The 22,651-nt window shown below is 39.1% G+C and overlaps 1 protein-coding gene across 8 annotated transcripts in view; it reads left to right on the plus strand.

Moving 5' to 3' along the window:
- SRGAP2 (SLIT-ROBO Rho GTPase activating protein 2) overlaps window positions 1–7,684 on the plus strand; it is a 226,142-nt gene extending 218,458 nt beyond the window's left edge. For 6 of the 8 annotated variants that reach the window (XM_088154402.1, XM_088154405.1, XM_088154404.1 and 3 more), the window contains one exon: window positions 5,596–7,684. In XM_088154402.1, the coding sequence (XP_088010528.1) occupies window positions 5,596–5,976 (381 nt within the window). In that variant the 3' untranslated portion in view covers window positions 5,977–7,684. Of the gene's footprint in view, window positions 1–638; window positions 5,038–5,595 lie in introns of those variants that run through there. The other 2 variants (XM_088154408.1, XM_088154407.1) reach the window with 2 other exon arrangements.
- The last annotated feature ends 14,967 nt before the right edge of the window (window positions 7,685–22,651 follow it).

Genomic DNA, 22,651 nt, shown 5'->3' on the forward strand with positions numbered 1-22,651 from the left:
AAATTGAAAGTCTGTTTTTCACTTCTAAAACATCAGCTCAGTTTGTGATTGCTGCATGTTTAATTGGTCCCAAAAGCATGAAACAATTACTACATTTTGTCTGTGTAGGACCAATATTCACTGATACAAGGAAGCCGGAAAGAACCCATATCCTGTACTTAAAAGCATCTCCATTAAATGCAGACATATACATTTTATTGAGAACTTTGTAACTTCCTAAACTTTGGGAGAAGCTTATTCTTTTTCTGGAGGCAAGTGAGGGAAGCCCAAATGCCAAAATATGTTTTCTGTTATATTTAGGAAATATAAACAGTTTTCATAGTCAATACCAAGTTGAGAGAACTGACCAGATTTTAATGTTTTCTGTAACTGAAGTACCACCAGTAAACAGAAAATCAGTTCTTCTTTCTCCTTACATCCCCCAAGCCTTTGAAAGCATGGAATTGTAGTTATCTACAAACAAAGAAAATCAGATTCAGTCAATAGTCCTTATATTTACATAGTGTATGTTTTTTTATTGGATTTTATCCTATATAATCAAAGACCATCTCTTACCACCTATGTAATCCATCTTGGCAAAAATGTATTTAAACAGACCTGAAAATTTTTATATCCTTTCTATTTTTCTGTTTCTACAGCTGATAATGTGAGACCCTGATGAGACCAACAGTAAGGGAATGAGATCATAATCACTCTCACCAGTATAACTACTCTTTTTTTTGTAGAATAATTATCTGAATTAAAATTTGATTTATTTCTTCAATGTGTGGCTTTCTGCTCATTGTTATTACTCATAAAGCTTAACTGTGTAGTTTTGCTTCCCATAAATCATTTGGGAAAACACTTTCAAGAACCTTGTGGAATCTGAGCAACTTCTTCATGATATCTGCTTTTCAGGATTCCAGCATCTTTTCTACCGACAGTGTTTGAATCTCTGAGCGCAGAATGTTAGAAAAGCAGGGCTTTCTATGTCATTGTTTTCAAACTGGAGTCAATTCTGTGTGTTTGCTTGACTGGTTAGATGTTGAAAAGTCATGAGAGAAGACATCTAGAAGAAAAGCAACCTGCCTTGTTTTTCTAGGACTTTTCTAATTCTTTTCTTGTGCTTCTCAGTGTTAGTCTGTGATAAGAGGCTACCTTTGAACAAAGTAGCTCTCTTTGTTTCTGTTGGCAGGAATATGGGCTGGTATTCCCTGCATGTGTGTATACACAGCTGTGACCGGATATGGATGCTGAGACATTTAAACCAAGCCCACACAGGGAAATACCTTCTCTCGTAGCTGGATGTTTCTCCCCAGCTAGATGGAGAAGCCAGCTTTAAAATGTGCACAAACATGGGGCTCTCCTTCTCTTCACTATTGATATATTGCTTTCATAAAGGGTTGATAGTCAAGCATTCTGGTTAGAGTAGTCCAGCATGAGAGACAGGCCAATATAAATATGCTTTAAAATCCTAAGTTCAGCAGGAGGGCCTTGTATCCTATTTTGTTTGATTAGCTCTTTTCAGATCTATCCCATTTTAAAGACTTCAGCATGAGACACAAGGCATTAGCATTATTTTCCCACTTACTGGTAAAATGGAGCCATACTAAAACACGGAATTTAAAAAAAAAGAAAAAAGACTTCCAGTCTCCAGAAACAACAGTGCAGCTAAGATTGTCACTATTGTACTACGTACAGTCAGGACCAGAAATACTGGAACAAGGATAACTGTTTTGGCATTTGGCCTCTGTACAGCACCACACTGAAGTTGAAAGGAAACACACCCAGATGGGAGCGAAGTCAGGACTTTCAGCTGTAATTCAAGGGGTTTGACAAAAGTGGGGCACTAACCATTCAGGAAGTTCAGCCAGCGACATACACCCACACCCATTGTTGGTGGCTCATAAGTAATGGAACAAACCAACATCATTACAAACATAAGGATCACCTTTAACACCTGGATGAAAATCCTTTGCAGTCAATGACTGCCTTCAGTCTGGAACCCATGGACGTGACCAAATGCTGAGTTTCCTCCCTCGAGATGCTTTGCCAGGCCTTTACTGCAGCTGCCTTCAGCTGCTGCTTGTTTGTGGGTCTGTCTGCCTTCAGTCCTGTCTTCAGTAAGTGAAAAGCATGCTTTATTGGCTGAGATCAGGTGACTGACTTGGCCATTGAAGAACATCCCACTTCTTTGCCTTGAGAAACTCTTGAGTAGCTTTTGCTATATGTTTTGGGTCATTATGCTTCTGCAATATGAAGTAGCGTCCTATCAGTTTGGCAGCATTGGGCTGAATCTGAGCAGAAAGTATAGCCCTATACACTTCAGAATTCATCCTGCTGCTTTTATCAGCAGTCAGGTAATCAATAAACACCAGTGACTCGGTTCCATTGGCAGCCATACATGCCCATGCCATAACACTGCCTCCACCATGTTTGACAGATGATGGGGTATGCTTTGGATCATGAGCTGTCCCTTTCCTTCTCCATGCTTTTCTCTTCCCATCATTCTGGTGCAAGTTAATCTTGGTTTCATCAGTCCAAAGAATCTTATTCCAGAACTGGGCAGGCTTTTTTTAGGTGTTTGCTGGCAAAGTCTAGTCTGGCCTTTCTGTTCTTGAGCTTTATCAGTGACTTGCACCTTGTTGTGAAGCCTCTGTATTTACATTCATAAAGCCATCTCTTGACTGTAGATGTTGACAATGACATGCCTACCTCCTCAAGAGCATTCTTGACCTGGCTAGATGTTGTGAAAGGATTCCTCTTCACCATGAGCAGAATTCTGTGGTCATCTACGTTAGTTGTCTTCCATGGTCTTCCAGGCCTTTTGCTATTGCTGAGCTTGCCAGTTAATTCCTTCCTTTTCAGGATGTTCCAAACTGTTGTATTGGCCACTCCCAGTGTTTTTGCTATCTCTCTGGTGGGTTTATTTTGTTTTCTCAGCCTAATGACGGCCTCCTTCACTCGCATGGACACCTCTTTGGACCTCATGTTGAGAGTTCCAGTGAACAGCTACCAAATGCAAATGTAACACTCAGAGCCACCTCCAGGCCTTTTATCTGCTTGATTGGTCATGGGGTACCCAGGAAACAGGCCACACCTGGCCATGCAGCTGCTTGTCAGCCGTTCATTCCATTACTTATGAGCCACCAACGATGGGTGTGTATATGCCACTGGCTGTACTTCCTGAATGGTTAGTGCCCCCTTGAATCACAGCTGAAAGTCCTGACTTCGCTCCCATCTGGGTGTGTTTCCTTTCAACTTCAGTGTGGTGGTGTACAGAGGCCAAATGGCAAAACAGTTACCCTTGTTCCAGTATTTCTGGTCCTAACTGTATTTAGAGTAAGTTTCCTCTATTGTTTCATCTCCAGTTATGCTTGGATATTTGGCCAGATCTTCCTTTTCCAATAGGCGATAGGTCTGTTAAAAACTGAGGCACTCCTGAATATCACAGTACGGCAAGGCATTCCAAAAATGAAGTTATACTGGAAGCAGGAAAAAAGTCATAATGTTGTCATATTCTAAATGGCAGCAAATAGAAAGGAAAGTTTTAGGATAGTAACAGTACTTACTTAAGCCATAGCCTTTAACTCCCTCTATAGCTATTTCATTTCACTGTTTTTCCTGCCTAATTTTGCAGGCTTGGAGTAAGTTTCTGAAGACACATTCGTGTAATTTCTTTGCAACAGTATAAAAGTAGTTTATCATTACCTTCTTTCAGGATGCTCTCTCAACTTCCCAGTATAGCCTACAGCCATGGGATTTCCTTGAGGTCTCCCATCCAAATACTAACCAGTTCTGACTTGCTTAGCTTTTTTTGAGATCAGCTAGGTGCAGCTGCTCGAAAGAAGTAGAATCTTCTGCCATCCTCAGGGGACAGAATCAAAATACATGAAGGTCTTAGATATTATTCTTATCTGGTTCTTTATGTTGAAATGCTGAAATTGGCAAATTATATAAACAGATAACAAGTGAACTGTAACCTTATGCTAATCATGTATTCTTATATTACTCATTTCAAAAACATGTAATTACAGGCTGGAATTAACACCAACATCATTTCAGATTCTATGATATTGTCCAACAAATAGACAGACATTATGTCTGGGTTTTGACTGACCTGGACAACAGTCAACCTCTATACAGTATTTCTTGTTCTGTAGCCCAGCTGGTAATACCTGTTATGGTTCTCTTCTTCACAAATGTTTTTTATCCTTGCCATTTTCATGGATATCACTGCCTTGATATCTTTTTACAAAGTTTTGAATGGCTTATATCTTTTGCCTTTCAATTAAAATCTGCTTTTATCCACTCTCCTCTTTCTGCCAGAATGTAATTCATTGTTTCCATAAGGGAATCCAATCAATAAAACTAAAAAGGGTTATATTAAATTATAGCTGCCCTTTCATATCCTCCCAGGTCTCATTCCAAACTCTACAAGATACTCATCTTTCACTTGACACCAGTACCTCTCAGAGATCTGTATTTTGCTTTAAAATCTTTTCAGACAGCAGTCAGAGGCATTAGTTACTGTCTTTGGTTCCTCCTCTTTCTCCTCCTTGACTGATTTACCTCCCCAAGTGCCTTTTAAAATATCTATGAGGAAACTTAAATGTTGTAGCCAGACTGTGAGTCATGGAAAAGTTAAATCATTTCAGCTGTCCCAAAATCTATTATACCAGTGAAGCCCACATCTATAGCAGAAATGCTAAGTAAATTTGTAGATATAAAAACAAAACGAGAAGAGATTGGCTTGACACATTTTCCTACTTGTCTCTTGCATTATTTTTTTTGCATTGTCTACATAAAGAGGCAAGTGTCATATAAGCAACATTTTTCATACATCTCCAGAGCTTATGAATGTTTAAAATGCCATAAAATATGTAGCATCAATGAAGAAATGCTGAGATGTGCCATGTTCCAGATGCCAGGTGGAATACCACTCATTAACCGTGAAGCTCGCATGTAGCTAAGCATGTTTCCATTCTTTTCAGGAATCTCGGCACTCTCAAGTTTCAGCTTGGTATACCAAAGGAATGGATAAAAAATACTCAAAATGTGGGTAATTTCTGCTGTTTCATAGACTGAGGAAACAGATTTGAGGAATATATAGATCAGCACGCACTTCTGACTTCTGCTATAGTCTGTCTCATTCATATATATGCAAGAAGTCTTGCCAATCAAGTGCTTCTTAAAAAAGCTTCCCTTTAAAAATCATCATCATTTACAATCAGAGTAAAACTATGGAATTCATGATTTGCTGAGCTTTAGTTTCAAGGATTAAAAAATGAGACTGAGAATGTTGGTGAAGTTCAGAGAAAATAGCTGCAGCTCACTTATATAAGTTATATGCAAACTTGCATAGCCAGCTAAGCTGTCTGCCATCTAAAACCCTAAGAGCAGCTATTTAGATATTATTAGCAGTTTTATACTTTCAAGGCAAGGATGATACTGAAACTAGTCTTGCCAAGAAGGTAAATTTTGGCGCCAAGTCCTTCCATGCCTTTGAGTCTACCACTGTCCATTTTGCTTCATATTTCCTAGTCACTATAGACAATTAGTCAAGCTAGCTTCTAGCTTCTGTAGTTACATCCAACTTTTTTTTTTTTTTTGCAGGACATTGAAGCTACTATGAATTCTGCTCTGAATGAGTTGCGGGAGCTGGAAAGGCAAAGCAATGTGAAACACACACCAGATGTTGTTCTTGATACGCTGGAGCCATTGAAAATGTCCCCTGTTGTAGCACCCACCTCTGAGCCTTCCAGCCCTTTGCATACTCAGATCCTCAAGGACCCTGAACCAGCTTTTCAGCGGAGTGCCAGCACGGCAAGCGACATTCCCTGTGCCTTCAGGCCAGCAAAATCTGTCAAAATGGCTGCCCAGGTCAAACCTCCAGCCACCAGGCCAAAGCCAGCAGTTTTCCCCAAAACAAACTCCTCAAGCGCTGCAGTTGCCTCAGCTTCTCAACAGTCTACTGACAAGTCCTGTACTGTCTGAAATTGAAAAGCCTACTGTGAATACAGCATTTTTGTTTCAGTTTAGGGAACTCTGTTAAGGAGACCTTACAATTTCTATTTAATTAGTACTGAACTTCTACTGAAGATTAGTTCATAAGTTACTGGTGCCAGGGATGTTCCCACCAAGAAAGATCCAGCTAATTAAGCCTCACTTTACACCACCATTGGCATTTACTAGGGTGTCAAAAGTCTGTGTAGCCTGAGAAAGCCTTAGATCCTTGTGAAATCAGTGAGGGAAAGGCACAATTAATTAGCTTATTACTGGTAACTAGTCAATGCCTTGTTCAAGTGTCTGGTCATTGAGAGAAATCTTCAGTGACCACAAGACTTGGAAATTGGTAGAAAGGACTTTCTTGCTTCAACCACTACAGGGAAAACAATACCATGTTTGTTATCCATGGATGCTTTTATTGCCACTGGCTTAGTGGGTTTGGGGCAAGCCTAGGGCTTACTTTTGCGCATGACTACAGTGCTCAGTAGTGCTACAAGATGTATTAACTTTCCATTCTCTGTCATCTCTTTTCAGGCATACACATTCTCAAACACTAGGTTCAGTGTTTTCAGTCCTAGGTTGAAAACCATCATGAAATGTGCCGTGCAAGCATAGTCCTGGGCTGATTGAGGCATGTTTATATGCACACATATATGTTCATTAAAGTTAAACTAATCTTATGGGGGAGAGAAAAAGTATGAGATCTTGCATGCTTTAAACACTTCCTATTTATGTCTTTCCATGGTGCTTCCAGAGCATAAGGGAACCTGAATATTTTAGAATGAATTTCAATAAAATAGCCTTTTTTCATGGGGATCCAGCAGGAAACTGAAAAGATAAGTTAAACTTTTAAAACAAGCTATTACAGTTCATTTTCTGTTTCTCTCTCGCCCTCTCTGTTCTCCCCATCCTTCTTTGTGGTTCAGTCTGCTATGAGTTTGAGGTATAACTGGCAGCCTAAATTTAAGAAAATCAAAGCTGCCTTGAGACATAGACACATGTCCAGTAAGTACCGTATTTCTGGGACAAAGTACTCTTTCTTCAAGTATTCCACAGACAATCCAATGAACCAACTTAGCATTTAATATTTTCTATGATGGATTATAGTGGTTCCAAATTCCAACAAACTACATAGACTCTTGTTTGCATTTATTGAAAAATAAATTCCCATTCAAGATAATAACCATTCTAAAAAGAAAAGAAAATGCAGACTGAAAAGCACCAGGGTGAGTTTCTCTGCTGATTTATTTTCTCCAACCAATGCGATTCTGAATTAAAATGGATTTTATCACACTTCTCTGATTGTCAGCTGATGTTGAGATAAAGAACTGAAATGTGTTCCTTTTATGCTGTATGTTTGAACTGCAGCCTATTTTTCTTATGACTATAGTTAGATTTAAAAAAAAAAATTCTGTGAACAAACTTGACAGTATTTTTTTCAGATTAGGGTTATTATTTAAACTGACCTTTTCTTTTGATCTTCCTACATTTTTTCCCCAAATGCTTGGATTTTTAATTGCATGTAAAAGGCTTGACAATCTCAGTGATAAAATGAAACCATGTGGATTTGGGGGACCATTTTCTCTCTATTTGCATATGCACATTTCTTCTACATCTTGAATTTTTAGACTTGAGCACTGCTGTCTGATAATTAACTCTCAGGATTGGTCAGAATTCCTTCCTTCCTATTATGTTTCACTCAGGCAAAGCTACTGGATATTTTAGAGTACTTTACTTTTTTAAAGATTACACTATTGCTGCCAATTTTTAAGCCAGAGGTAGTTTTTTTGCCCATGGTAGCCAGAGGGAGGATCAACACTATGTCTGTCCTAGAGCACTGATACTAACATAACCCCAAAACCTACTGAATGCGTCCCTTTCATTAAGAGCACATGAGGAGCCTTAGCACATGGTGGGAACAGGATCTATCATTATGCAAGGTGATAAGCAACCCAGTTAACCATAACAACTCAAGTGAACACCACTCTATTTTACCTAGGTTTATATCATGCTTTGCACCCCTGGAAAGTTTCCAGTTACCCAACAGGGTTTTGTGTGTGTGTGTATTAAGAATGTTTTGTTATGCAGTAGTAGCTGGCAATTTTTGCCTGTTTAACTGTCCTTTTTGGGTGTGTTCTCTCTCTCTCTCAACACTGGGCAGAATTCTCACCTTACGTACAGATTATCATGTGTTCCTCAACTGGAATTTAAGTGTAAACCGAGATCTATATTGCAAATATATAAATAGTTAAATCACCTATCTTAAAATCTCTAGGTGACATGGAAACAGTTTCTGCTGCAGATTTCAGTGCCCTTCTACTACTGTACTCAAAAGGAAAGTGCTTCCCCCAGATAGTGATGAACAAAGTACTGCAGAGAGAGAGATAATAAAATTGGGCCACACTGACATGACAAATCTTCATTGATTGTATGTTAGTTAATAGTCATGGATTTCTATCATTCTACTTTGGTGAAACTTTTAAAATATATCTAGAAGAAGTTCCTACTTCTACTTCTCTCTTATACTAAGAAGGAAGTGCTGATGTTCATGGGATAGAAGGGAAAACTTCATAAAAGCAATTAGCACAGTTCTAACCCCTTGGTGCTAATGACCAGAATGGAGGATGGCACATTAATGTCCCTCTTGTCAGTAACCATCAACATATAGGAGCAATTTATACCTGGAAGGCAAATCCTGGTCTTTTACCAGCAGGAGCAGATGGAGTGCAGAACTTTCAAATTATTCTTCTTGGCAGCTACTATGAACAAAGCCATGCCACAAGCAACATAATCTAAATTAGTGATACAGAAGCTTTATGAATAGAGGACCTATTAATAACCCTTTTTAGCTGCTGTAATAAATCTCTGTGTAACATGTAACAAATCATATTCTCAATATAAGATGTCCACAAATGCATCTTTATATTTTCTAGCTAGATTCAGTTAAAACTAGGAACCAAGTCCCATCAAACCTAGCAGGATTTCCTGTCAAGTAAACAGGATTGTCCAGTTTTTGCAACATAGAGTTGCCCATAAAATTTTATGGAACTGGAATTTTGTTCATAGGTATGTGCTTTTTTTTAGTTAAAATCTACCTGAATTTTAGAGTCAAATGTTGATAACTGGAACCATGTTTTAATAGTGTCTTGTATGAAAGTATCACTTGACAAATGTATGAAGGTAGTCTAAGTAGATATTTGAGAGGGAAAGAAAGGCAGTTAGCTGTTAGTCTTCTGAGCTTCTGGACATGCAATTCAATTACTAACATGTCAGAACATTGTATTATGAGTGACACTAAAATAATACTTTAGCCGCTGATAGAGTGGAAAAACACTGGAAAATACAGAGTGGCACCGTGAGCATGAAAAGTCATAGTTTTTCTTACTACTCTACTTACTACAGTTCCTCATTTGAATATTATTCTGTTGAGATGGCAGGCTTCCCCCTAACATCAGATAAAAGTAGGAAAGTTTCCAGCTTTGACCCTTCCTTCAACAATAGGCAATTTATAACGAGCCCCTAAAATAACTGTTGACTAGCTAAAAGCCTGATTTTTCCTATGGGATCATGGCTGCACACCAGATTCAGTGCTACAAAAGTTTCTATCTGCCTGTTTGAAACTGTTCTAACTTGAGAGTTATTTCACTACAGCTGATCTTAAACCTTCCTTGTCCCAGCTGGCAGTGATTATCTTCTCCAGGCTAATCAGAATATGGTGGAAGACAGCCAAGCCCTCTCCTTAATTGCCATCATCCTTCCTATTTCTTCCTCTGTTGACTGTCTGAAGGAGGGAGTGGAGGAAGGATTGGTACATACCCTTGAATATTCAGTTTTATTTCCCTCTTGGCAAATACCAGAAAAACAAGGTTCTAGTTTTAGTTTATTTTTATTTTTTTGCTTTGGTGGATTCTAGCTTTCTGAATAGTTTCAAGAGAAGGGGTTGATTGCTGGAGCCTAACAATAACTTAAAAAGCTGAGTAAACTATGAAGCCACCAGTTTCCAAGTTCCAGTTATGTTCTTTGACCCTGATGCCAGAAAGCACTTGAGCATGATGGATATTAACAATCTCCTTAATAGCTGGTTTGCTGATTTTCTAGACCACACCCAAAAGGATTGAAAACTTTTCAAGACTAAATGTTGATTTCCACTGAACCTTTTCTAGAAAGCAATGTAGAGTTTACTTAAGATGGCTTTCAGTAACTACAGAACTTTAATGAAAAAGATTCTTAAGAAGCAGGAAGAAAAGGGGAAGTTAGTTGTCCTGGTTATAAGCCTTCAGTCAGATTTGCAACCTACAGAATATCAAGAGGTGGCCTTAGGCTGTAATTTCTCAAAGAGGCAATGCATTTGGGGAGTTACTTTAATAAATGTTGGCACAAACTCAGTGCTGAATAATCTCCCACAACTAATTAAGTGAATACTAATACATTTTATTCACAGCAAGCATTCTACATTGCTTACAGGTAGCTCTCCGAAATGTTTCCCACCTCAGCCAATCTGAAATGATGCTCAGACTGCACAAGGCATGGAGAAGTAGGCTACTTTTTCTCTGCTGTGTAGCGCACAAATAACTATGCATGAGCAGTAGCTGCTTTTAAAGATGTTAACAACTCTTCCGATTCACCTGCTTATATGGAAAGGAGAAAATATTTAATCAGTGTTTCCATCTTAGGTGATCATGCAAGCATGGGGTGGAAAAATATTTAAACTTTTGAGATAGTTTTTTAAAACAATTTAACATTGCCAGAACAGATTGTATATTTAAAGTTATATATATCTATATATCTTTTAGGCCATTTTTGCTTCTAAACAAGTGAAGTGAAAATTACCTTCATTACTGTAGCAGCATTCTAATAATTTTCTACAGGACTTTTGCTGCTCGGTCATGCTGTCTCTGGAAGTAGGAGGCAGTGATCTGCCCAAGCAGAGCTTCATGGATTGGGCTCTGTGAGTGCCAAACTGCTAGAGCAATATACTTAAAATACAAACAGGTGATGGAAAAGACAGACTGAAATCCATGTAGCCAAAACCCAGCAAATGCTGAAGCATATGTATTTGAAAAAGAATGGCAGCAACGTCTTTATTCTACTGTATGTAACACAGTTCAGTTGCACAGTAAAGCAATTTTCAGTTTTTGTGTTAAAATCTAATCCTGTGAAGTCGGGTTTGAGTCCATTCAATGCATTTTTTAATTAATTGCAGCTGTAATGGATTTGGAATGAAATGTTTTTGTTTTAAAAGCAATTTTCAATTGTTCTTTATCTTCTACACCACTCTCTACATATGGTGTATATATTTTCCTGTCAAATCAAAAAGCAAAACAAGAAACCTGTACTTTGTATATACTATTATGTACAATATTGGAGGTACATCTCTTCTTTCTTTTGGTACAGTATTAGAGGAGTAAATGTGTTGGAACTGTTAAATCCTTCCTGAAGGAAAACCAATATTTGTTGTCATTAGCAATAGTTTTGGAGAAATAAATGTTTGGGTATGGTGGAAGTGCTGGCCTACAGATACAACTGTGTGATGTCTAATTTCTGCAAACGATACAGAGAGTAAGCTGTGTGTCGGTGAGAGTTGCCAAAATATTCTAAGTAGGTCCCTGCAAACTGTGCCAAATCTGCCATTTTTTATCACAGAAATAAAATGTTATAAGCACAGGAGATTTCTGTTTTGAAATCTGTATTATTGGAAATATGAGTAATTTGTAAAACTTTCTGTGTGGAAAGTGTATTTTTTTAAGAAACACAACAGGACCAATAGAAAGCAAAGGAGGAGGAGGAAGTGAATATTTTAATAAGCAAATACCTTGATACATTCGACTTCTATAACTTTAGAGTCTCTAGATGAGTTATTCACAGCTATTTCAACATAGGATTCAACTATTACAGACCCATCACTTTCATACTGATAGGAAAGTAGAATGTTATACCCTACTTTTTCCCCTTGACATCCCAGCCTTCTGAGTCATGAATTACATACGAAAGGATTACTTAAATAGATGATATTCTCCCTGCAATCTAAAATGGAAAGGACATTGTTTCTCAGTGGTATTAATTATTTGAGGAAAACAAGTACAGAACAACTGTGGTGGTTCTCACATTTCAGAGGAAGGCAGGTCCAGTATATTAGTATTACACTTTCCTTCTTATATTTGTACATTTCTCCATTACCTACTGAAGACAAGAATCTGCTTTGCACACTCTTTGCCTGGCATAAAACCATGCTGCACTTCCCAACAATTTTGCTAATTGTTGCCTCTTGCACACTTTTAATCAAAGTACGTACATTGAGAAAAATATGGAGGATCAGCCTTTGCAGTAATTCATCTTGCTCCTGCACATTAATATAAAATAATGAAACCTCCTCTTACCTGATGAATTCCAGGTAGGGTTGGTTGGTTGGTTGGTTAGTTAATCAAATTTATATGGCCACCTATCGCATACAAGGTACTGGGCAGTGTACAACAAAACCAACAATGTATACATATTATAAAACCACTTAAATTCATTAATAAAACTAAGATTGTGAGAGGGTCGAAATCAGAATGTTACACATGATGTAGCCACTTCATGGGCTCCCTGCTGTCAGGGATCCCAAGGCCTGATGAAAAAGCCATTTCTAACCTGACCTCAGAGGGGATGATGTTCAGAGCGTGGGTGCTGTGGCAGAAAAGGCTTGTCTCCTAGGTCCCATCAGATGGAATTCTTTAGCAGACAGGACCTGCAGCATGCCTCTCCTGCCAGACCTGATGGGTAGAGGGAATCAGGGAGAGGTGGTCCCTCAGGTAACCTGGCCCCTTGCCATGTATAGCTTTAAAGGTCAAAACCAGCCCCTTGAATTGAACCCAGAAGCAAACTGGTAACCAATGCAGCTCATGGAGCAGAGGTGTAACGTGTCCTCCTAGAGGCACAGATAACTGCCCATGCCACTGCATTTTGCACCAGCTGGAGCTTCCAGATACTTTTCAAGGGCAGCCCTATGTAGAGCACATTATAGTAGTCCATTCAGGAGATAATCAGGGCATAACTGTGAGCAGAGCCTCATAATCCAGGAACAGGCTCAACTGGTGCATAACACAAAGTTGTACAAAGGTCCTCCTGGCCATGACTGCCACCTGCTCATCAAGCAGGAGTTGTGAGTCCAGGAGGACCCTCAAGTTGTACACTGGATCTGTTTGGGGCAGTGCCACCCCATCCAGTACCAAAGATGGTAAAGTCCCAGATTCAGGGGCCCCTAAAACCCAAAACCACTCAGTCTTGCCAGGCCTCAATAGAAACCTGTTGTTCCCCATCCAGACCCTTTCAGGCACCAGGACAGGACATCAACAGCATCACTTAGATTGCCAGGGGCAGAGAGGTACAGTTGAGTATCATCAGCATATTGTTGATACCTGGCTACAGATTATCTCCCCCAGTGGTTTCATATAGATGTTAAACAGGAGTGGAGAGAGCACCAAACCCTGCAGCACCCCACATATTCCACAACACTGCTACTGGAATAAAGGACACAAAGGTAAACCTACATATGAGAAACAATGCTTGAAAATGCTCGTTATAAGTTCATTGTAACAGCTGCACTATGGGAATGCTAAATCCCAGTCAATTGCCCTATTTTTCCTACTTAGTCCTCCAAGAGAAAGAGAAGCTGAAAATGCAAGGCCTGGTAGCACAGAACACAAATTGTATGTACTGATTGGCCACAGTGGTCAAACTGGAACTACTGCTGCATCCTTGTTCCATGGAAAACATCTGAACTGTTAAGATGGGGCAACATAATACAAATTTCACATAAATGAGATGGGAAAATCACCTTCTACCCAATTTCCCCTTGCAGGTGAATGTATGACTCCAACTCACTGCTGATATTTTTATAACAGTGTTTCTCAACCTCAGCAACTGTAAGATGTGTGGGCTTCAACTCCCAGAATTCCCCAGTCAGCATGTGTTATATGTGAAAATGAAGAAATATTTTAAAATTAGAAATAGCCAATCTCATGAGATCTCATACGAAGAGATAGCTAACTTGCTTCATTTCAGCATTTTTAATTATTAAAGAAAAAATATTTTTGGAGATCAGTGGACACTTTAAATATTTTGGAGGGGGAGATTGAAGTGCTGGGATAGCAATGTGATAGAGCCCGCCTTTCTACTGACCAATTTATTTTTTATTTACTAGTCAAATTTATATATGCTGCCCATCTCACTGGATAAAGAACTCTAGGTGGTGTTACAAGTAAAAAACCCCATAAAATCTTAGCAAAAATATACAAATTAAAAACTACAAAAGGTTAAAATTAAAACTAAAAAGTTAAAACTAAAAGGCAGAGAGAGCATCCTCAAGCTACCAACCATCCCCAGTGCTGCGACCCCCTGTTAGGTTCCCATGCAAGTTGGGAGGGCCAGGTCTTGACACCCTTTCAGAAGGCCAACAGAGCGGGGGCCAATCTCACCTCAGGGAGCAAGATGCTCCTAAGGGTGGGAGCCACGGCACAAAAGGCTCTCCTCCTTGGCCCCACCAGTTGAAACTCTCTGTGCGATGGGGTCTGTAACATACCCTTCCTGCCAGAGCAGGTGGGATGGGTCAATGTAATGGGGACGAGACGGTTCCTGAGGTAACCTGGGCCCATGCCGTGAAGGGCTTTAAAGGTGATAGCCAACATCCTGAATTAGACCCGGAAGCAAACCAGCACCCAATGCAGCTCACACAGCAGAGATGTTACATGTGCAGTCCTAGAGGCGCCCATAACTGCCTGTGCCACCTCATTCTGTATCAGCTGCAGCTTCTGAATACTTTTCAAGGGTAGCCCCATGTAGAGTGCATTGCAATAGTCCATATGGGAGATGACCAGGGCATGAGTAACTGAGAGAAGGGCTTCCTGATCCAGTCTAAACCACAATAGATTTCCATCCATAGCATATATTTCTTGCCATGATTAGATACATTATGGAGAGACCACCTTTGATATGCATAATTTATCAGCAGTTGGTACAGCAATCTCCTTTCAATTAACACCTTTCTAGCCACATCTACTAGTCCCTAAAGTGATAGACGTTCTTTCTGCCCACACAATTAGTAGAAAATGGATTATCACCCCTGACCATCCTGCAAATCATAATAAAAATGACTAAGATCTCCCTTACCATCTTAAAAAACAATTGACTAAGATTCTTTGCTAACTGTGACTATCTGGAGATTTAGGGCTAGGTCAATCATCTTCCCCACACTCCAAAGCTAAAGTAGGTTGTAACATCTGGCTAACTTTCTCTGGGCTCAGAAGCTAAGTACTAAGTACTTCAGGGACACTACCAGGAAATATTAAAACTGTAGACTACTTTGAACTGTATCCTAGAAGAAAGCAATGACAAACCACTTCTGTACTGTTTTCAAGACAACAGCACAGACATGGCCTTGAAGTCAAGCTTGACTTGAAAGAGACCTTACTTTTTTACCTTGCTCCCCAGTAAAAGAGCTCTACACTGGGAGAGCCGTATTCCAAAGGGCAGGTTGCCATGACAGAAAGGCCTCGCCTCCCGGGCCCCACCAAACAAAGCCGCTTAGCTAACGGAACCCGCAACGTGCCCCTCTTGCTGGACCTGATGGGGTGGGTAGATGTAATGTTTGTAGTGATGGTTGCACATTTACAACTCAGTATAAGCCTATTACTCTTGTTGTTATTACAGTAGTCTTCATTTAGCAACCACAATTGGGACTAGCAACTCAGTAGTTAAGCAAAGCAGTCTCTAAGTGAAACTACAACTGTGCTTATTATCTTCCTTCAGTTTTCCTTTGCATTACAGACCTGCAAAGATCATAAATGACAGGATTGGTTGCAAAGTTACTTTTTCGTCACCGTTGTAACTGCAACTGATTGCTACACGAGGCAGTCACTAAACAAGGACTACCTGTATTATTTAACTTGAATGCAATTTTTAAAAGTAAACTGTTTTGTAGACTGTCTTGTGCACTGAATGCCTGAATAGGGTTAGGCTAATTTGTGTAAGCCCTAAGGTATTCTTTACACTAACCTAACACTTGCTTATTCTTATACACTAACCAAGGAATGAATCCTACTGAACCTAATATATCTTGCCTCTGAATAGATATGTATAGAATTGCTAGTTGCTGCTTTTATTGTCACAAGGCTTATTTTTAGATGTTTATTTATTGTTATGGCCTTGAATAACACAATAAACATATATATCAATATACATAATAAACTAGTTCCCCATACTGGGAAATGATCATCATAGGTGGACTATTTATATTTTAAAATGTAAATGAACTGGTTTATAAACAAAATTCAATGTCCTACCATGAAACCTTCTCAGTGAGGACTGTGTACCAATGTATTTTTGGTCCTAGCAGTGTCCCCTTCCTATGGTATTTTCAACTGAACAATGTACTGTATGTGTCTCCTTCTTGTGGTGCTGAAGAAAGGAAACAACCCAAGATACTTATAGATCCTCACTTGTTCATTCTCATTATTATTCATTTTCCACCAAAATCATAATCCTTTCCTTTCCTTTCCTTTCCTTTCCTTTCCTTTCCTTTCCTTTCCTTTCCTTTCCTTTCCTTTCCTTTCCTTTCCTTTCCTTTCCTTTCCTTTCCTTTCCTTTCCTTTCCTTTCCTTTCTGGTAAGAAATTCATTTCTGCAGTGGGAACTTCAGCACAGATAAAACTCTTCTCATTCCATCAGATGATAGAGGAAGATCTTCTACATCAGTTGTGTATAGGAGAACAGCTGTATATCTTTTAGCAAGTACAGAGAGGTGATATGATAGATCTGTATATAATGATAGTGCTATGCAATGCATTCAGATTCCATTTAGAAGAAGTTCAGAAAAATCTCTGCAGCAGACACATGTTCTCTGAAAAAGATGCAGCTGCTTTAATGAGTCCCAGATAGGTGCTGTATTCATACTCCCACATGTTCCAAAGCACAGCTTTCAAACCAAATCCAAATCACTGGATAGCCCTAATAAATAAAAAGCATGTCCACATATAATCCTGTTTCATAAAAGGCCTTTGTTGAGAATATCAAATTCTTAATTATGCATTTTCATGCTATTTCCATCCAAGTGGGAGTAAATATTTGGCTACGAAAGTTCCATTTATTTCTTCCAAAACCCTGAATGGGGGATTAAATCAAAAGGCAAGTTAAAATCAGTGAGGACTGGGGGGTTTCAACAGTTTGTTGTTTGTTTATATGATGTATTAACTGCCTCAATCCAGACGGACTCTGGGTGAATGCATTTTTTACACAGCATCCTACTTTATATTGTCCTTAATCATTTCTGGGGATATCAAATCACCACCAAGAACTTTTCCTGATTTCAGCAACCTCTCTCAATTATCCACTTCCTTTTTTTTTTTTTTTTGGTATATTTTTTTATTAAAGATTTTGAAAAAGAAGGTAAAAACTAATATAAACTAATATAAAGTGAGAAAAAGAAAAGAAAAAGAAAGAAGGAGAAAGCTAAAAGTACAAGAAAAAGAAGTAAAAGAAAAATAAAAAAGAAAGATACAAAAAAGTAGCTTCTGATCTCCGTTACCAGTTATAAGTACAATTATAAATTTACCTCTTACTCTATGATTACATCATAACTCTCTTCTTTCTATAATCTATAAAATACAATCTATCAAAACCATAAATCATAAGTTCATTTTTTCACACAAAAAGTCTATAAGGGGTTTCCAGTCAGCAATAAATGTAGATACTGCCTTTTCTGTGATCAAAGAAGTCAATTTAGTCGTCTCAGCAAGTTCCATCATCTTCATCTCAATTATCTACTTCCAAGGCTGTTACAGAAGACATTTTAGGAAGCCCATCTGAGCTGAATACTAGAAAATGTGTGTCTCATTTTTGTGGAGAAAATTCCTGGCATTTACAAAAATCTTTGAATGTCAATCATCCCACTCACTGAGAGGTTAATGTGAATACATGGCATAGCCTTGTTCCTCTTAGCCCAATCCAAGTGGCTGCTTGGTACTTGGTTTGAACAGTAAAAGAAGCAATCTCTAAACATAAAACAGTAGCACACAATATTTTCTTAGGTATTTCATCATATGCATTACTCCAAGATGTGATTATGTATATAGAAATGATAATTTGTTTTTATGGGAAGAGAATCTTTAGAATAATTACAGCGGACCAAGCTAATTCTTCAAACAGCAGAATAGCTATAGAAATAAGCCAGCCCCTTCGTGCTGATGACAGATTGAATGCAGCCAAAGTGAAGGCATCAGTGCCAGGAAGAAAAAAAACAGTGGGCAACATAATGAGTTCCTAGGCTTACATGCAATGCTAAGCTATTTTGCTAAGCCATGGGTTGGGTTAAATCATGCTTTATGTAAGCCACAATGCTTTGGTTCACACACAGTGCTACACCGTAATTGGCTGAGACACCAACTATACCAAAAGCAAAAAAAAAAAAGCCCACACATTGCAACTCAGTTGTGATGTGTGAATCTCTAAGAAACTCTGGAACTGTGTGTGCACAGACTCACATGTGTGATGTGTTCAGAACACTTCCTCCTACTCAGTTGTGCACCTGTCCCTCTTTATATCATATTTCAGTTGGAAGCTATAACAACAGGCAAATATATATGTGAAGTCTTCAGTTGGTTGGTTGCAGAATGTGCTAGCATAATGGAAGTGAAGCATTTTTAGAATAAATGGAATGCTTAGCATATCATTCAACTTTGAGCAGGGAGTAAGGAAAGCTTGTCTCATATCCCTGTCCTTCCTTGATTAATTTATTAATGGATAAATGTGTAAGGAGGGCTTGTGGTGATGATGGTGGTGTATTAATTGGGGATATTAATGTATACGCAGCTTAGTATGCAGATGATGCCACGTTGTATGCTGAGATCCTGAATGATTTGCATAAAATGTTAAATAGATTGTATCATGCAGCCAGGCATATGAAATTGAAATGTAAGGTATTGAACACCAAGATTGTTGTGTTTGAGAAGGAAAATGGAGTGAATGACTGCTAATTATACATAAATGTGAAAACTTGCATATTAGAGGAATGTGTATAACTTGGTAACATGTTTACTAAAGATGGAAAAAAGGATAGAGAAATTTTAAGATGTGCAAATGCTGATAGAAAGGTAGTGGGTAGTATGGAGTCTGTTGTGAGGAATGAATGTTTGCCAAAAGAAGTGAAAATGGGTGTAAGAGCATACTTCAGTCCATCTGTTGTGGGCAAATAACAACTGGATATGTCAGGAGAAGCAAAAGTTGAATGCAGTAAAAACAGGTTACCTAAGGAACGTGCATGCTCACACAAGACGAGTCAGGGTCAAGAATGAATGAGTGCTGAATAAATGGATTGAATGCAAAAGTGAGAAACCAGCCCGAAAGAAGTACACTGACATTTTTGGTCATGTATAGAGAATGAGGATTGAATTACAAAACAAAATAGAAGAAGATCAAATGAGTCAAGAGGAAGACTGAGAAAGTCATAGATTAGATGGAAATGATAAGATTCTCAAAAAGAGAGAGTGAAAGTTTAAACAACAAAAGACAATGTATGAAGCAGTGGAATGTATGGTGCGGAAACAAGGTTGGTTTGCAAAGATAGAAAGTATGGAGAGGTATTGTGAATAGTGTTGGTATAACTTAGATTTAGCCATGTTTCCCTTTCTTTTCTGAAGCCTTTTAAGATCTTCGGCTCACTATTGCTTACTCCTTCTGCATTTTGTATAACAATGCTTCCCCCAAAAGGTAAATAGCCCGGTAGGTAGGTAAGTAAGTAGGCATGCCTGAGACTTTTATAACACAGATGGCTAAATAAATCTGACAGTCTGAACCATCCAGAGATCTTTCTACTTCTCAGACCCCAAAGGATTTAACTTCCTCCCCCTACCAGCCTTAACCTTTAACTAGCCAAGGTCTTAGAGCTGCGAATGAACTACTGCTTCTAGTGCCTTCCATGTTTTCTCAACTCTCATCCATCTTAGATTACACACACCTGTCCAGTTGCTAAGCAGATATGGCTGAGCATGGCTACCTTCTGCAATGCCTTGATTCCACAAGGTTCAAGTTAATGTGGTAGTGAAGGGAGCCTGAGGCTAGATTTAGAGGCCAGCATTCCTCCAAGTCACCTCCAGCTGGAAAGAGGCAAGCAAAGGAAATGTTTCCTAATTTAGCTGGAGTTTTCTTTCCCTCCCCCCAACCCTTTTTCCCCTTCACCTCTTATTTTGTTTTTCAACTGGAGAAAACCACCTCATATTTTTATAATTAAGGCTCTAAAAATCTCCTATGTGTATGTTCCAGGGAGTTAATTATTTACAGTAAGGTTCCATTTAGGGAGAAGGGAAGACTTTTGATGTTTAATCAAACTGTTCTTTTGTAGGCTTGAAATTCAGCTGGTTGCAACAAGTTCTTCTCTCTGTCTCTGGTTTCACAGGAACTGAGGATGCCACGATTTGTTCTGACAATGTTAGCAGGATGGAATGAACATGTGCTATTAGCCCAAGATTTTTGCCCAGATCATTCAGAAGCCTCTGTGACTATGACTTACATAACAAACCAGACTGTTACACTAGCCTGGCCTGGAGGTCTCATATAAGCCATGATAATTGCATGTGCCTCAGGACATCATCACACAAATTACATAATTCACATCACTAGTGATATCCTGAGGGACATGTTGTCCTTTGCCCCTCCCGCAGATGCCCATGTGGCTACAGATGATTTTCTGTTTTCCATAAAAGGGGCTCAAAGCTAGTTTGGAAGTTATATGTATGAAGAGACTCCTGGAGTGAAACCACATGTAACCATTTTTTTTAACAACATGGCCACACTCAAAGCTGCCTTCCCAATGCAATTAAAACATACTAGTACAGTGCTGGTTTTTCTCTCCCCCTATCCTCCACATTATCTCCAAGATACTCCCTCCCCAATGCACAGTTTCCTTTTTTTCTAATTCAGAGGATGATTTAATGGATACTCATCTGAGAGTAATGCAGCAGTTAAGAAAAAGCCAAGTACAGTGGTACCTCGGGATACGAACTTAATCCGTTCCGTGACTCTGGTTGCAACTCGAGTTGGTCTCAAGTCGAGGTAAAGTTTCCCATAAGGTTCAATGTAAATCCGGTTAATCCGTTCCGCCCTCCGAATTTGGTCGCAACCCGAGGCAAATTTCCCCATAGGGTTCAATGTAAATCCGGTTAATCCGTTCCACCCTCCGCCCGAATTTGGTCGCAACCCGAGGCAATTTTCTCTTCAGAGCCTTACTTCTGCCAAGCCTGCTCTGCATTTTCTTTGGAGCCATGCTAACACGCATACCAAAAACCTTCGCAAAACACCACAAAACACACCACAAGCCTCACCGAACGTCTCCTTGCTACCGTGACCTCGCCCACAGGAAGCCGCGACCACGTGCCAGCAGGGAAAATGGCCGCGGATCCGGTTTGTAAGTCGAGGCGAGTTTGTAACCCGAGGTAAATTTTTCCTGCCGAAGCTGGTCGTAACCCGAAATGTTCGTTAGTAGAGGCGTTCATAACCCGAGGTACCACTGTAGTTTGTTTGAAACACAGGAAGGCATGACTGAGTAGGAAGGTGGCTTTCTGACTGTTGGTGTGCCTCTCTCTCATTTCATTTGTGAACACAGTCTTTCCCTACAGCTTGAAAATATTTTGACTCATTCATTATATTGATAGCTTCCTCTGAGGAGCTCAAAGCACCACACACTTAAGATAAATTAGGCTGAGAGATCATGAAAATCAACCTCAGAGTCCAAACAATGCAGTGAAATCCTTCATTATCAATTTGCCTGAGCTGAAGTCTAGAGCAGTGTTTCTCAATTTCAGCAACTTTAAGGTGTGTGGACCTCAACTCCCAGAATTCCCCAGCCAGACACTCCCAGTTCTGGGAGTTGAAGTCCACACATCTTAAAATAGCTGAGGTTGAGAAACATTGGTCTAGATGAAGCCCACCTTCCTTGCTAAAGCTAACACTTTAAACTGTTGTGCTTCTTCATTCCATCATTATTTTGCTGTCATCTACAACCCTCCCCCATCTCCCATGACATAGTGTGATTACCTGAAACAGGTTGGTTCACTTTGCTGCAAACAAGTAAATTCAGTCACACCCACACTGATGAAACATGGATGTAGAAAATATTTCAAGTAGACAGCTCCCAAATTATTTATTACATGGGTGGCTAGTCTCCTCTCTTTCTCTCTGTCCTCACATCCTTCCTCTCTTCTCCCTGTAATAGTCTCAGAGGAGAGTTCCTGTTGAGGGTGAGGTACACTACAACAGTTTGTTATAGATCCTGACTTCTTTCTCTTAATTATCACCAATATAATAAATGCACTTCCTTTTGCAGATATGAATGTGGATGAACCTGTTTTGAAACTCCACCTGGATGTGAAGTATGTTGTTTTTGAAAATTTGAAATACCATGTGCATTCTATACATAGGAAGTCCGCATTCTAAAGAGCAGTTTCTACCAATTTAGCATATGTAAAATAGTATGCTATTAACAATTATATTTAATTTTACAATTATATTTAATTTTATCTCTTTATTAAATGTATATGCTACTGGCATGAATTCAGTTCCCAGCAGTTTACAGTATGTAATCATATATAATAGACTAAAAAACATAACACAACAATAAAAATCTATTAACTATAAAT

Source organism: Python bivittatus, unplaced genomic scaffold, assembly GCF_059951505.1.
Source record: "Python bivittatus isolate LINGU-HERP-01145 unplaced genomic scaffold, Pbiv_v1 ctg000700_np1212, whole genome shotgun sequence".
Taxonomy (NCBI): domain Eukaryota; kingdom Metazoa; phylum Chordata; class Lepidosauria; order Squamata; family Pythonidae; genus Python; species Python bivittatus.